This window comes from Drosophila biarmipes, chromosome 2R (genome assembly GCF_025231255.1).
Source record: "Drosophila biarmipes strain raj3 chromosome 2R, RU_DBia_V1.1, whole genome shotgun sequence".
Taxonomy (NCBI): domain Eukaryota; kingdom Metazoa; phylum Arthropoda; class Insecta; order Diptera; family Drosophilidae; genus Drosophila; species Drosophila biarmipes.
Genome location: NC_066615.1, coordinates 17,984,305 through 17,996,373, shown reverse-complemented (window position 1 = coordinate 17,996,373; position 12,069 = coordinate 17,984,305). Strand labels below are relative to the sequence as shown.

The window sequence follows — 12,069 nt, the reverse complement described above, 5'->3', positions numbered from 1 at the left end:
TATTCGTACCTCCTTATAGGACTTCTCGAAAGCCTCTAAACTCTTTTCATATAGAACTCCATGGGTATCGTAAAGTGTGTCTAAAATACGATAATTAATATGCTTCAGTAAAAGAATGCTTATCCTTGCAACGACACTAGTGAAAATAACTAACTAGAAAACAGGAAAGGTGAGATAAGGTAAGAAAATAAATGAAGATCAACTGAGCTTAATCCAGTAGAACTTCAAAGAGAATTCTTCCTTAGAGCCCAACAGCATCGGTGGTTCAGTGGTAGAATGCTCGCCTGCCACGCGGGCGGCCCGGGTTCGATTCCCGGCCGATGCAATCTACTTTTTTCTTACAACGAGTTACGAAACAGAAATAATCATAAATCGTCAATTTATGAGGATCTGTTTAAATTGTTCTGTCCCAAAACAGTTTTTTAACGCAAGAAAAAAATCAAACAAATATTAACTTCTAGTTTTAAAACTTCATTTAATTTTAAGAATTGATGGAATCAACGATCCTTGATCAGGATTTCTAATGCTCCAAAGAAATCTCTTCTACCAAAGACGGATGCTTCGATGTACATAATTCATCTTGTCCTTCCGCAGACGCAAATACCAATCAATAAAACCAGTAACTGAGGAATCTCCTCGAATTAAAGTCATTTCGATAATCAAACGAATGCGGATGGAAGAGATCTGTGACAGCTCCGAAAGCATAAACATTCACCTCATTTCTTAAGAGTTTAATATTTATTCAAGGGTCTTAAGATACTTAAGATATCTCATAGGGGAGATTCTTTTTCTATAGATCGTAGTGAATGAAAATCGATCATACACTGAGATTATTAACAGGTAATCTGTTATACAAAAAAAAGATAACTTTTGAATGGAGATGGAATGACAGGTGTTGGATGATCGAGGCTCTAGTAGATTCTGTAAAAGAATGGGTCTTCGAGTTCCAAAAGCATCGGTGGTTCAGTGGTAGAATGCTCGCCTGCCACGCGGGCGGCCCGGGTTCGATTCCCGGCCGATGCAAAATGCTTTTTTTTTGTTGGGCGTTCTTAATCTTTTTAGAAATAATCTTAATTAAGTAATATTCGGTTCGACTGTCCTTTTGTGCCCTGTACATCGGCAGTACAGTGGAACATTGGGGGAGCAGTTCTACATGTATCGACTCCGTGGCGCAACGGTAGCGCGTCCGACTCCAGATCGGAAGGTTGCGTGTTCAAATCACGTCGGGGTCAATAGGTTTTTTCTATTTTGTTTGTTTTCCCTAAAACCTAAACCTTAATTTATCTCATCTTTAATTAGCTGTACAAAAATCTTTTGGATCTTAGCACGTAGAATATAAATTTAATTTCAAATTGAAGCACGCATGCGAGTGATATTTTTCAATTTTTATTTTATAGTATCCGATAATGTAGGTATATTTGAATTGTACATTATTATGCGTGTACCTAGAATCTGCGCATTAGAAACAATCTGAGTTTTAAATATACTCTTAAAACTAAATACATAACAAAATAATAAACATTTCAAGTTTTGCGATTGCTGATTTGTTTATGATCGGGCTTCTTCATCCACACAAGCTCCCCTGTCAATTTCCTGTCCATACAATCCGTATCCTTTGCTAATTATTTGCTATATCTGTGTGTGTATATGATGCTCCACGTAGTCCTTGGTAGTTGTGGTTCCTATTGTACGATTAGTTAAATTACGCGAAGTGAACTGAATCTGATTTTAAAAGCGACCGCCCCACTTTAGTCAACAAATGCTCCGTAATCTCAGGTTAAAAACGGTAAAATGTTCGCATGTATGGAGTTAAACTTAAGTTACGTGGTAAGGAAAATCATAAATTATAGTTTCTTGAAGTTAATCAAAGATGCGTTTGTTACTTTGTTGATCTGTCTGTCGCCTATGCATCGGCTTCGCTTTGGACATCGGCGGAAGGAGCTTGTGTTTTGGGTTCCTCCGAAGGTGGAGCCGCAGATGGAGCCTCCGTTTGGAGTTCAGCAGCCGGCGCTGGAACCGATTCCTCTTTGGGCGCAGCCTCTGTTTGAATAACTTGAGGCTCCGGGCGGGGCGGAGAACCTGAGGCTTCGCTCGGGGGCGGAGCTTGGGCCTGAGCAACCGCTGGCGGTGGCAGCTCGTCATACAGGGGCGTGCAGGTGGCTGAAGCATCCGTTTGCGGTTTCTGAACAGCGGAATCGCTAGAAACGTCAGCTGGCTTGGCAAAGTTTTGGGTCTCCGCTGGAACCTTTTCCTGCGGCGGACTTTTCGCGGACTGTGAAGCATCTTGCCCAGGCTTCTGGGCCTCCATTCTCGCCTCGTAGTCCTGAAGCTCTTGATCCCAGTCCTCCTCGGTGTCCACTCTAGTGTTCGTAGCGCGCACTTCCGTGTTGGCGTTAGCTGACGCCGCTCCAGCATTTTTGGGCCGGGCCTCAGACTCTGGGGCCGGTGCCTTGCTGCCCTCGTCAGTGGAGCTTATTGAATGGCGACTGCTTTCGTCTCGTGAGCCGCGTCTGTTTCCGAAGCCTGGTCGTTCTCGATCCTCCCGCGGTCCTCCGCGGCCGCCTCGTGTATTGTTACCGCGTCGATCGTCCATCATTTCGCCTCCACGATCGCCACGGAATCGATTACCGCCAGGCCCACTTGGACCGCCACGCCGCTTGAAGTTGTTTCCGCCCTCGTCTTCATCGTCGCTCCAACGTCCGCGTCCGCCAGGTCCACCTCCGCCCATGCCACGTCCTCCGCCACCGCCTTGGCCACCACGACCACGTTGGTTGTCATTGAAGGGGTTCCGAGGATTAAAGAAGCCTGCAGGAAACAGAGAATTATTATGCCGAACCAATATATACAGTGAAAGGGAAAAAATTATACGACATTTGAAATGTTCTTGGTTATAGCGTAAAGCGAACACAGACGACAGTTTTATGATAAATCATCATTAAAATTATGCAATTACTTTTAATGCTATTTAGGTCGGCAAAAGTTAAATAACAATTTAAAGTCATAGCGTTTAGTTATATGCAACTTGGTCACGTAATTAAAAAAAATTAGATTTTCTACAAACTCAAATTTGTTTCAAATAATAATGTAACACTAAGCTAACTAAACTTTCTTTTTAATATAGTTATAATTCAATATTCACATTTCTTTTACACTTGATAACAATTAAATTGGTTCAAAATAATCAATATAAATGTCTGCCCCGTCTTCTTAATTTTGAATTAAAGTTCCTTCTCGTTTCTCGCTTCTCACCTGGTCCCTGCTGACGTCCTCCTGGGCCACCGTTGGGTCCACCACCTCCTGGTCCACCGCCACCTCCTCCTCCCTGGTTCCGCATAAACATGGGCCCAACGCCGTTGCCACCATTACCAGGCGGGCCGCCCATGCGCTGGTTAAAGGCGGCCGGTGGCGGTATGCGCATCTGCATCAGGCTGGTGGGCTGGTTGAATCGATTGTGATTCATATTGGGCGGGAAAAAGTCGCCTCCAGGGCCGCCGTTGTGATTTCCACGTGGTCCCATTCCCCGAGGTCCACCCGGTCCACCGCGATTGTCAAAATCTGCAAGGTAATACAAAAATTATATTTTTTGTTACCAGGAAACTTTCTTCTCATCTCCACTTACCCATAAAGTCCGGCCTTGGCATTCCGTGATCAATAGGATTTAGATTGAGTCGCGCTCTTGCCTCATTGAAGGCAGCATTTGGTCCAGGTCCAGGACCAGGTCCTGGGCCACCTCCTCCGCCACCATTTTCTGCGCGCCAACGGTCTGCCGCCTCGACCACGTCATCTCGTCCACCCCAACGCGAGCTTCCCGGGCCCCGAGAGCGATCCCTCTCCCTGTCTCGCTCCCTGTCCCGCTGTTGGAACATCTCATTAGCCAAGGTCGCTGGTGACAGCTCAACGTTGTTGGGCGACGGATTAAAGTTAGGCTGCGGCTGCGGCGGCGGAGGTGGTGCATCCTCCAACTCCATCTCAATATCCATTTGATCATCGCTCACATTGCCACTATTGGCAGACGCCGACTGTCCTCCGCTGGGCATGGGCGGGGGCACTGCTCCCGGCGGTGGGAACGGAGCTCCGGGTGGCAAGCCCATGGGATGCGGGGGTCCCGCGATGCCTGCAGAATATTGGAAATGAGTTTCAAGATCAATTGTAAGGGATGTATGGCTACCTGGGAAGACGGGCGGCATCATCGCCGGTGGCATCATCATCGGCGGAGGCATATTGGTCGTTGGCATCATCATCGGTGGCGGCATATTTGTTGGCGGCATCATCATGGGCGGCGGCATATTAATGCCCATGGGTGGGGCCATTGGGAATTGTCCCCTTACCATGCCCAACAGGCCAGGAGGAGGTGGTCCGCCCGGACCTGGTGGTGGGCCCACCGGACCGACGGGACCAACCGGCGGCGGCTGGGTAGTATCGATGCCAAAGATGAGACCTGGTGGCGGCACACCAACTCCTGGCCCACCAGCTGCCTCCGCAGCAGATTGACTCTTATTGTCCTTGCCGGCATTCTTTGCTTGGTTGATCTTCTGCTTCATTTGGATGGGCATGGTGTCCTCGTCAAACATGCCACCCTCTTCCAGAGCATCAAAGTCCGTATCCGGACTTAGTTTAGACCACGGAATGTAGGTGACACCCAGGTCTAGATCCCAGAAGTCCTTCCACTCCTTGCTTTTCACACCCTTGCCGGCTGCCCATGAGATGGTGATGGCGCGTCCCTGCAGCTTGTGGTTCTTCAGCGCTTGCATGGCCTTGTGGGCGTCTTGGCGCCGATTCATTACAATGAAGGCGCATCCGCGCGGCACAATCTGGTCGATGCTCACTATGTCGCCATACTCGCCGAAGGTGTCAGACAGCTCTTCCTGGTAAACGAGCTTGGACAGGTGGCCCACCCACAGGGTAGTGCTGCACACTGAAAGTGAAAATTAATTAAACATTGCATTAGGATTTAATGTATAAATGCGTTAGAAGCTCGTTTGCCTTGTTAAGGTGTGCGTGTAAATGCCTTGACACAATAAATAGCATGTAATAAGATTCAGTTAAGATAAGTTCATTTTAAAGTTAAGTTTATGATTAATACATTTTTGAATTCCCAAAAAAACGACCTGTATATTGATAGACTGGTTGATAGACATTCTAGTGTCAATAACGATCAGATTAAGTTAATCTTTTAAATAAACTTTAACTGCGTGGAATCCTAAATAGTTGGTATTGTCACTTAATAAGTAAAACCGTTTAGTATTTAAATCCTAATCGAAAAATCTAATATTAAAAACCATTTTCTCTCATTTTCTCTAAACTCATGTTATAGGAGTTTAGAGAAAATTAATTCATTTAAGTTATTTATTTTTGACTAAAAAACTAAAATCAACGTTTAAAAAACAAGAATAACATATGTTTCCTCAAAAAATTAAAAAAAACTATTGCTTTCGCCGACAGATTATTTTTTTTTAAATTGAAAATTACTTTCTAGAACATTTTAATTTTAACGATGTACCATATTTGGTACCTAACAAATTATATCTTTCAACATTTGTAAAATAAGACACCTTTCGGTAATACAAAATTTTAAACATTATGAGCTGAATTTTAAATTCGAATTCTAATTTAGATTGAAGTGAGTAAAATATAAATCTTAACTCAATGATCTGTTCTTTTTCAATAAACTTTTTTTGAATTGCCAATATATGAAATAATCATATCGTAAGAAACTTTTCGTTAATAAATAATTTTAAATATTATGTGCTGAATTTTAAATTGAAATTCTCATTGATCTGTTCTTTTTAAATAAATATTTTTTTGAATTGCCAATATATATATTAGTACTACGGCGAAAACCTTTAGCACAGATCTGCATAAAGGTAATCCGTATTCTTAAGTATGTAAATTGGGAATGGTCCCACATGGATTGCTCGAAAACACATATTCTTAGAGTGAGGGGAGTTAAAAAAAAATATTCCAGATACTAAGATCAAGAACCACTAAAGCAGAACACACACACACGTCAACAGAGACAAGGAGCTGCAGAGAAAAAAGGTCTTTAAAATTAGTAACAAAAAAAAAATAAGAAATAAAAAAACCCTCGATAAAAACGAATTTCAAAGTGCCTAATATTCAGATCGCTTTGATTCCACTTTATCGATTGGCGAGTCATAGTTACCACTGAGGTGCTCCTTTTTGATGTCCGGCAATCCCTTCTTGCGTCGCTCCCGCTCGTGCTCACGATCCCTCTCCTTGTCCCGGTTGTTCCGGTCCATGCGATCCCGGTCCCGCGATCCTCGACGACGGCTTGAGCGAGGTGATCGGCTGCGCGATCGGGAGCGAGAGCTGCGTCGCCGTCGGTCGTTGCCGGCGCCACCTCCTCCGGCTCCGCCAGCTCCACGTCCACGGGGAGATCTCGAGCGGGTGCGACTGCTCCTACGGCTACGCTTGTAGCGATCGCGGTCTGGCGTCGGACTGCGCGAATCGGCTCCATCCAGGTTGATCACCTATAGGAGATGGGAGTGTTGGCAAGAAATTTGAGAGAAGTGATACGTGATAAAAACGTTAACATTTTGGTAAGCATAAAATTGATTGGGTCCAGGATGGTGTGTGGTTGGAGTGAATGGAAAGGAAACGGAATTGGAAAATGGATTAGTGGCTGGCCACAGGGGAGAAAACGATATTATAGACTGAACAAACTGCATTCTTTGGCGTGTGTTGACGTGTGGTTCTGTTTCGCTTTAGACTTTGGTGATTCTCATAGTTCTTTCGGACTAGTTGGCATTTTGCGTTTTCGAGCAACATTTTGATTTACATATTAGGAACTTACCAAACGTTGTTATAGCATCGGGTAACGGGTGGTTCCGCCGGACATTACGTGGCATTTAAAACCTTACCTTTGGCTTCTCTTCAATATTTTTTTGTTTACCATTTAAATTTTTGCAATGACTTATTTAAATATTGGCAATCGTTAGGGACATTCATATTGACTCAAGATAGTTGTTAAGTAATTGCACAAAGGCATTTTCTTCTTCACAAAATAGTACATTTAATTTTGTCAATCCCTAGAAGTGGATTGCATGTTTTAAGGAAAATGATGATATATATTAACTAAATTGGTCAAAACCACCCCGTTTCAACTTAGTTGGACTCGAACACGCCGATACTCCATCGGTTATAACAACATTTTGGAGCCATTATTCGATTTAACTTCACGTCAGCACAAGGCAAATGGCATCTCCCGATTACAATCTAATATGTTTATGCTTTTAACGAACTATGACAGCTGGGTCTCAGTGAAAAGCATACACACAATTTCCCCAGAACTAAGATAGATAGGAAAAGTTGAAAGTTATACCTCAATCGTCTGTTGCTCCGATATAAACTCGACATCCTTGTTGAGGTCCATGCTGTCGTTCAAGTTCATGTTCATGTTCATGCCCATGCCCATGCCCATTCCCATGCCCGGGGGCATACCAGCATTTCCCTGAAAGTGAATTTGTATGACAACAGGGATAACCAGGCAAATAAGGAGCCACGTACCTTCATTACGTTCTGGAAATGCTGCTGCAGCGCTTCGTCCGGATAGCGGTGCTTTTGGTTCTCCTCCTGCTGCTTAAACTTGTGGAAGTTCTGGATCGTCTGCAGTTGCCGCAGCACATTGGGATCATTCAGCAGCTGCTTGATATTGTTGTCCTGCAAAGGTCGGTCAAGGATACTTAATGAAAGGCGTTAAACTCAGAGTAGCTAGCAAAAAACGAAAACTAAAGCGACTAAAACTAAAGCGAAACTATGTAAATGAAGGGTTAAATGGGGCTCGCCATACGTCTAACAGCTTGGATGAGGTCGGCGGTGAGTCGTCGCCCATGCAGTGGTGGTCATCGGCCATCAGCATTTGCATGCCGTCATCCTCGTCCTCGATGATCTCCCGCACCTGGTAGTCAAGGTCGTGCGAGCTCTTCACATATTCCCGCTTATGATGATGCGACTTGCTGGACTTGGAGGAGGAAGAGGCCCCCGACTGGCGCTTGGAGTAGTGCTGCTCCGAGTAGTGGCGCTTGGAGCTGCTGCCGCCAACGCTGAACTTCTCATGGCCCAGCTAGCGAGTGGGCGAGGTGCGAATAGTGTGGTTAGTGGGCAAGACATGAGAGACGGAGAAATGTAAATGCAGCAGATTGGTAGATGATGGGTTAGTTAGCCAGAGTCCAAAACCAGATAATCCTAAAAGCCTTCACAGGGAGCTTAACTCACCGACAAGTCGGGCATGGCCCCGCCCATCTTATCCTCGCCCCCGGAGCTGTTCATGCTGAGCTCCATGGCGGAGCTGTTGAGTCCGTTCGGTCCACTGGATAGGTCCGCCAGGGTGAGGGCTCCGCTGCTGCTGGGACCGGGACCCACACCTCCGCCCTGCCCACCACCAACGCCCACTGGCGGCATCTGGTGATAGATTGGGTGGTTGGGGTCCGCCAGGTCAAAGATCGGCTGGATGACCTCCGACTTGAAGACGTTGTTCTTCTGCCACAGGTTCAGCACACGGATAATGCGGCTCTTGTCCTCCGGAGCGCAGCGGAACAAGTTGGCAAAGGTCTCCGTGAGGTTGCGCTGGAAGCGCGGAGCGAAGAGATCCTTGTCCATGCCGTACTGGTGCCGCGACTGGCGCACTATCGAGTCGATCACGTACAGGCCGGGCACCTTGTACTCCGGCTTGCACTTCAGGATGAACTTCTCCACGCTCTGGACGACGTGCTTGTACAGCTTGATGGCCCGCATCGCCGACTTGGTGATGGCGGCCATCTTGGCCTTGGAAATGGGCGGCCGGCTGTCATAGAGTCCGGAGAGCTGCAAGACGGAAGTAGTTACTACGGGGTACACATATGAAGTTTCCACGGGTTTGCTGGCGCATCTGGGGTTATCGTTATCGGGTGCTCGCAAGAGAGCAACCCTGGACGGACCCTGGAAATTTCGGGGCTCTTCCTGCGCCACGGGAGGATCTCCAGCCTGCCCGTGCACACTGGAGTCCTAGGCCCAATCCTGACTTGGAGCAGGCATTGTATAACCACGCCGGCTGTATAACTCACCTCATTGCAAAACGCTCTATAGCTTACCTCATTGTTGAAGGCAACCACTGTTTCCATGTTCGATTGTTCGGTTCACTCACGGCGCGCACTCGCAATCTTTAGTTTTGCATACTTTGGTTGGTCCACACGATCGTTTGCAACTGGTCAAGCGCTATTTTGTTGACTTTTCTGCGGTTTCCACGGCTTTTAAAAAAACTTTTTACAAAGCGTGAAAAAAATGGCTGCCCTATTGCCTCGAGCGTTGCCACACCTGTAAAGTTGACAATTTCCATAGCATTTTCGGAAAGTGTGCTGTTAAGCGCATGTTAACAGCAGTGTGACCGTTTGCGGGACAACATTTCGGTATTGTTTTCATTCTAGAAAATGTAAACTATTTGTAATCCTTGCCATGGCTCGGCCTTTAGATTTCTCCTTTGCCTTTCCTTAAAGAGCATCTTCACAAAAGTCTAAGTGAAATTTTCTTTACTCTATCGTGGTTGCAACTATCATGCTACTTCCCTTAAATTTGGTGCATCCAGACACTATCCAATTGACCCTCCGATATCATAACTACTTTTATACCAATTTATTGAAAATCTAGTGAAAAAAGTACTCAAGTACAATTTAAATTCTACACCCTAAGCAAAACGAAATTTGTATATGTACAATTAAATGTATGACATTATTATATTTTTGAATTGCTCGTCGCATATATACAGTATTACAAAGAATTATGTTTGAATTGGTTTAACGGTCCATTTTTAAAACATTCGGGGACCGATGTTAACTTTTAAAAATATAAAAGAACTGAAATATACTACGGTTATTTACTTTTAATTTTTGGTATATTTTAGAGCTGACGAGCAGGTATTTTCTGGCTTGTTGTTTTAAGGTCACACTAAGAAATAGCGAATTTATTTTCCTCGGTTTTCCAGCAAAACTTCAAAATAAACAATTTTTGCAATACATTTTAGTTAACATTTGCCAATAACTAAAAGTAACGAATCATGTCGGCCGATGTGCGCGATATTCTGGACATGGAGCGTGCCAACACGCCCGAAGTGACGAGGGATTCCTTTCTGGCCACCAAAAAGCGCAACTTTGAGCGGTAAACAAACGAATTCACATGGTTGTGGCTCAATAGTTATTCAATTTAATTTATTTCAGGACCAAGACGGCATCCCGTCGTCCGGAGGGAATGCACCGGGAGGTGTTCGCCCTGCTCTACACAGACAAGAAGGATGCTCCTCCACTCCTGCCCACGGACACGGCCTTGGGCATTGGAGCCGGGTACAAGCAGACGAAGGCTCGTCTGGGAATGAAGAAGGTGCGCAAGTGGGAGTGGGCTCCGTTCTCGAACCCGGCACGAAACGACTCAGCCGTCTTTCATCACTGGAAGCGGGTCACCGACAATTCCACCGACTATCCCTTCGCCAAGTTCAACAAGCAGCTGGAGGTGCCTTCCTACACTATGACGGAGTACAATGCCCACCTGAGAAACAACATCAACAACTGGAGCAAAGTGCAAACCGATCACCTCTTCGACCTGGCCAGGCGGTAGGCTGCTTATCTCTTTTTCATTAGCATTCATTTCATCGTCTATGGTTTCCAGATTCGATCTTCGTTTCATTGTGATGGCGGATCGCTGGAACCGTCAGCAACATGGCGCCAAGACCGTGGAGGAGCTCAAGGAGCGCTACTATGAGGTGGTGGCCCTGCTTGCCAAGGCCAAGAATCAGACTAGTGAGAAGAAAGTATTCGTTTACGACGCCGAGCACGAGAGGCGACGCAAGGAGCAGCTCGAGAAGCTGTTTAAACGCACCACCCAGCAGGTGGAAGAGGAGCAAATGCTCATCAACGAGATGAAGAAGATCGAGGCCCGTAAGAAGGAGCGCGAGCGCAAGACGCAGGACTTGCAAAAGCTCATTTCGCAGGCGGATCAGCAGAACGAGCACGCCTCAAATACGCCAAGTACTCGCAAATACGAAAAGAAACTGCACAAGAAGAAGGTTCACCCCCAGCCGCGACCCTCCAAGGTGGACTCGGTGGTGAATGCCATAGAGATCGGTAGCAGCGGCATCAAGTTCGCCGACCTGCGCGGTTCCGGAGTCTCTCTGCGCTCGCAGAAGATGAAGCTGCCGGCGAACATTGGTCAGCGCAAGGTGAAGGCCCTCGAGCAGGCTATCCAGGAGTTTAAAGTTGGTGAGTGCTGAGCGCTAAGGCATTCACCCACTGACGCTAATTGGCTTGTTCTTTGTAGATCCCGCTCCGCCGCCCACGGAGGAGATATGCACCTCCTTCAACGAACTGCGTTCCGATATGGTATTGCTCTGCGAGCTTCGCACGGCCCTGTCCACCTGCGTCTACGAGATGGAGAGCCTCAAACACCAGTACGAGGCCGCCTGTCCGGGGAAGGTAAGTGGCCAGTGACTACAGATCACAATGTGTTCCCGACAAAGGTGGCTAATTGGTTTTCCCCTAATCAATGCAGACGCTGAACATCCCGCCCTCACTGGTGCCCATCAAGACCGAAGCCCTGGACAATAGCACAAATTAATTAAGTTAACGCGGCCCGTTTCCACTCAGATGCTCCAGACGCCGTGGTGTGTGCGGCGTGCTAATCATTTGTAACCCGTTTTCCACTGTCCATATTTGTGCATTTGCGCTACTCCCAGTCCGCATGGGGAAATAAATGGATAAACAAGAAAATTGTTTTGCGGCACACTCAATGTGAAAATCAAATAGCCCACGGCCAGCGTTGGCCAAGCAGATGCCATGTCGAGTGTGAGAACTTTTTCCCCAGTGCGCTTGCTTGATTTATTTTCCAGCCGCATAGCCATGCTCCTCGCTTAGTGGCTCCTATTTGGGTTAGGTCGGCCAGCAGAAGCGCGGTATGCGATCTTTGGCGAGCCGAAAAAGAGAATCGAGCCATGTTGAATTCGACGGGCGGGCAGCCCACACAATTCGGATATAGATGCAGAGGCGGAGGCGGCAGTCGTCCATCCATTCATCGGACCAGTATTTGTGA

General features: G+C 46.4%; 2 protein-coding genes and 3 non-coding genes across 7 annotated transcripts; 4 read left to right on the top strand and 1 right to left on the bottom strand.

Annotated features, from left to right (window-relative positions):
* The first annotated feature begins 254 nt into the window (after positions 1–254).
* On the top strand, positions 255–325 carry Trnag-gcc (transfer RNA glycine (anticodon GCC)). Its single transcript has one exon. It is a non-coding gene; the product is annotated as a tRNA-Gly (tRNA).
* A 627-nt stretch (positions 326–952) lies between these two features.
* Trnag-gcc (transfer RNA glycine (anticodon GCC)) lies at positions 953–1,023 on the top strand. Its single transcript has one exon. It is a non-coding gene; the product is annotated as a tRNA-Gly (tRNA).
* Positions 1,024–1,160: 137 nt separating this feature from the next.
* Positions 1,161–1,232, top strand: Trnaw-cca (transfer RNA tryptophan (anticodon CCA)). Its single transcript has one exon. It is a non-coding gene; the product is annotated as a tRNA-Trp (tRNA).
* Positions 1,233–1,370: 138 nt separating this feature from the next.
* LOC108022773 (SR-related and CTD-associated factor 4) lies at positions 1,371–9,310 on the bottom strand. Of its 3 annotated transcripts, XM_017091885.3 has the most exons (10): positions 9,090–9,310; positions 8,236–8,823; positions 7,811–8,083; positions 7,528–7,680; positions 7,343–7,471; positions 6,164–6,491; positions 4,169–4,915; positions 3,620–4,114; positions 3,250–3,555; positions 1,371–2,805 (listed from the first exon to the last, which is right to left on the bottom strand). In XM_017091885.3, exons 1-10 carry the CDS (start codon positions 9,117–9,119, stop codon positions 1,904–1,906), a joined length of 3,951 nt encoding a protein of 1,316 aa, XP_016947374.1. In that variant the 5' UTR covers positions 9,120–9,310; the 3' UTR covers positions 1,371–1,903. The 3 variants fall into 3 exon arrangements, with proteins under 3 accessions (XP_016947374.1, XP_016947375.1, XP_016947376.1); XM_017091886.3 differs by lacking the exon at positions 7,811–8,083; XM_017091887.3 differs by lacking the exons at positions 1,371–2,805; positions 3,250–3,555; positions 3,620–4,114; positions 6,164–6,491 and having other exon boundaries at positions 4,694–4,915.
* Positions 9,311–9,931: 621 nt separating this feature from the next.
* Positions 9,932–11,750, top strand: LOC108022159 (DNA methyltransferase 1-associated protein 1). The gene is made up of 5 exons (XM_017091001.3): positions 9,932–10,149; positions 10,209–10,598; positions 10,654–11,243; positions 11,302–11,456; positions 11,533–11,750. Exons 1-5 carry the CDS (start codon positions 10,049–10,051, stop codon positions 11,596–11,598), a joined length of 1,302 nt encoding a protein of 433 aa, XP_016946490.1. The 5' UTR covers positions 9,932–10,048; the 3' UTR covers positions 11,599–11,750.
* Positions 11,751–12,069: the final 319 nt, after the last annotated feature.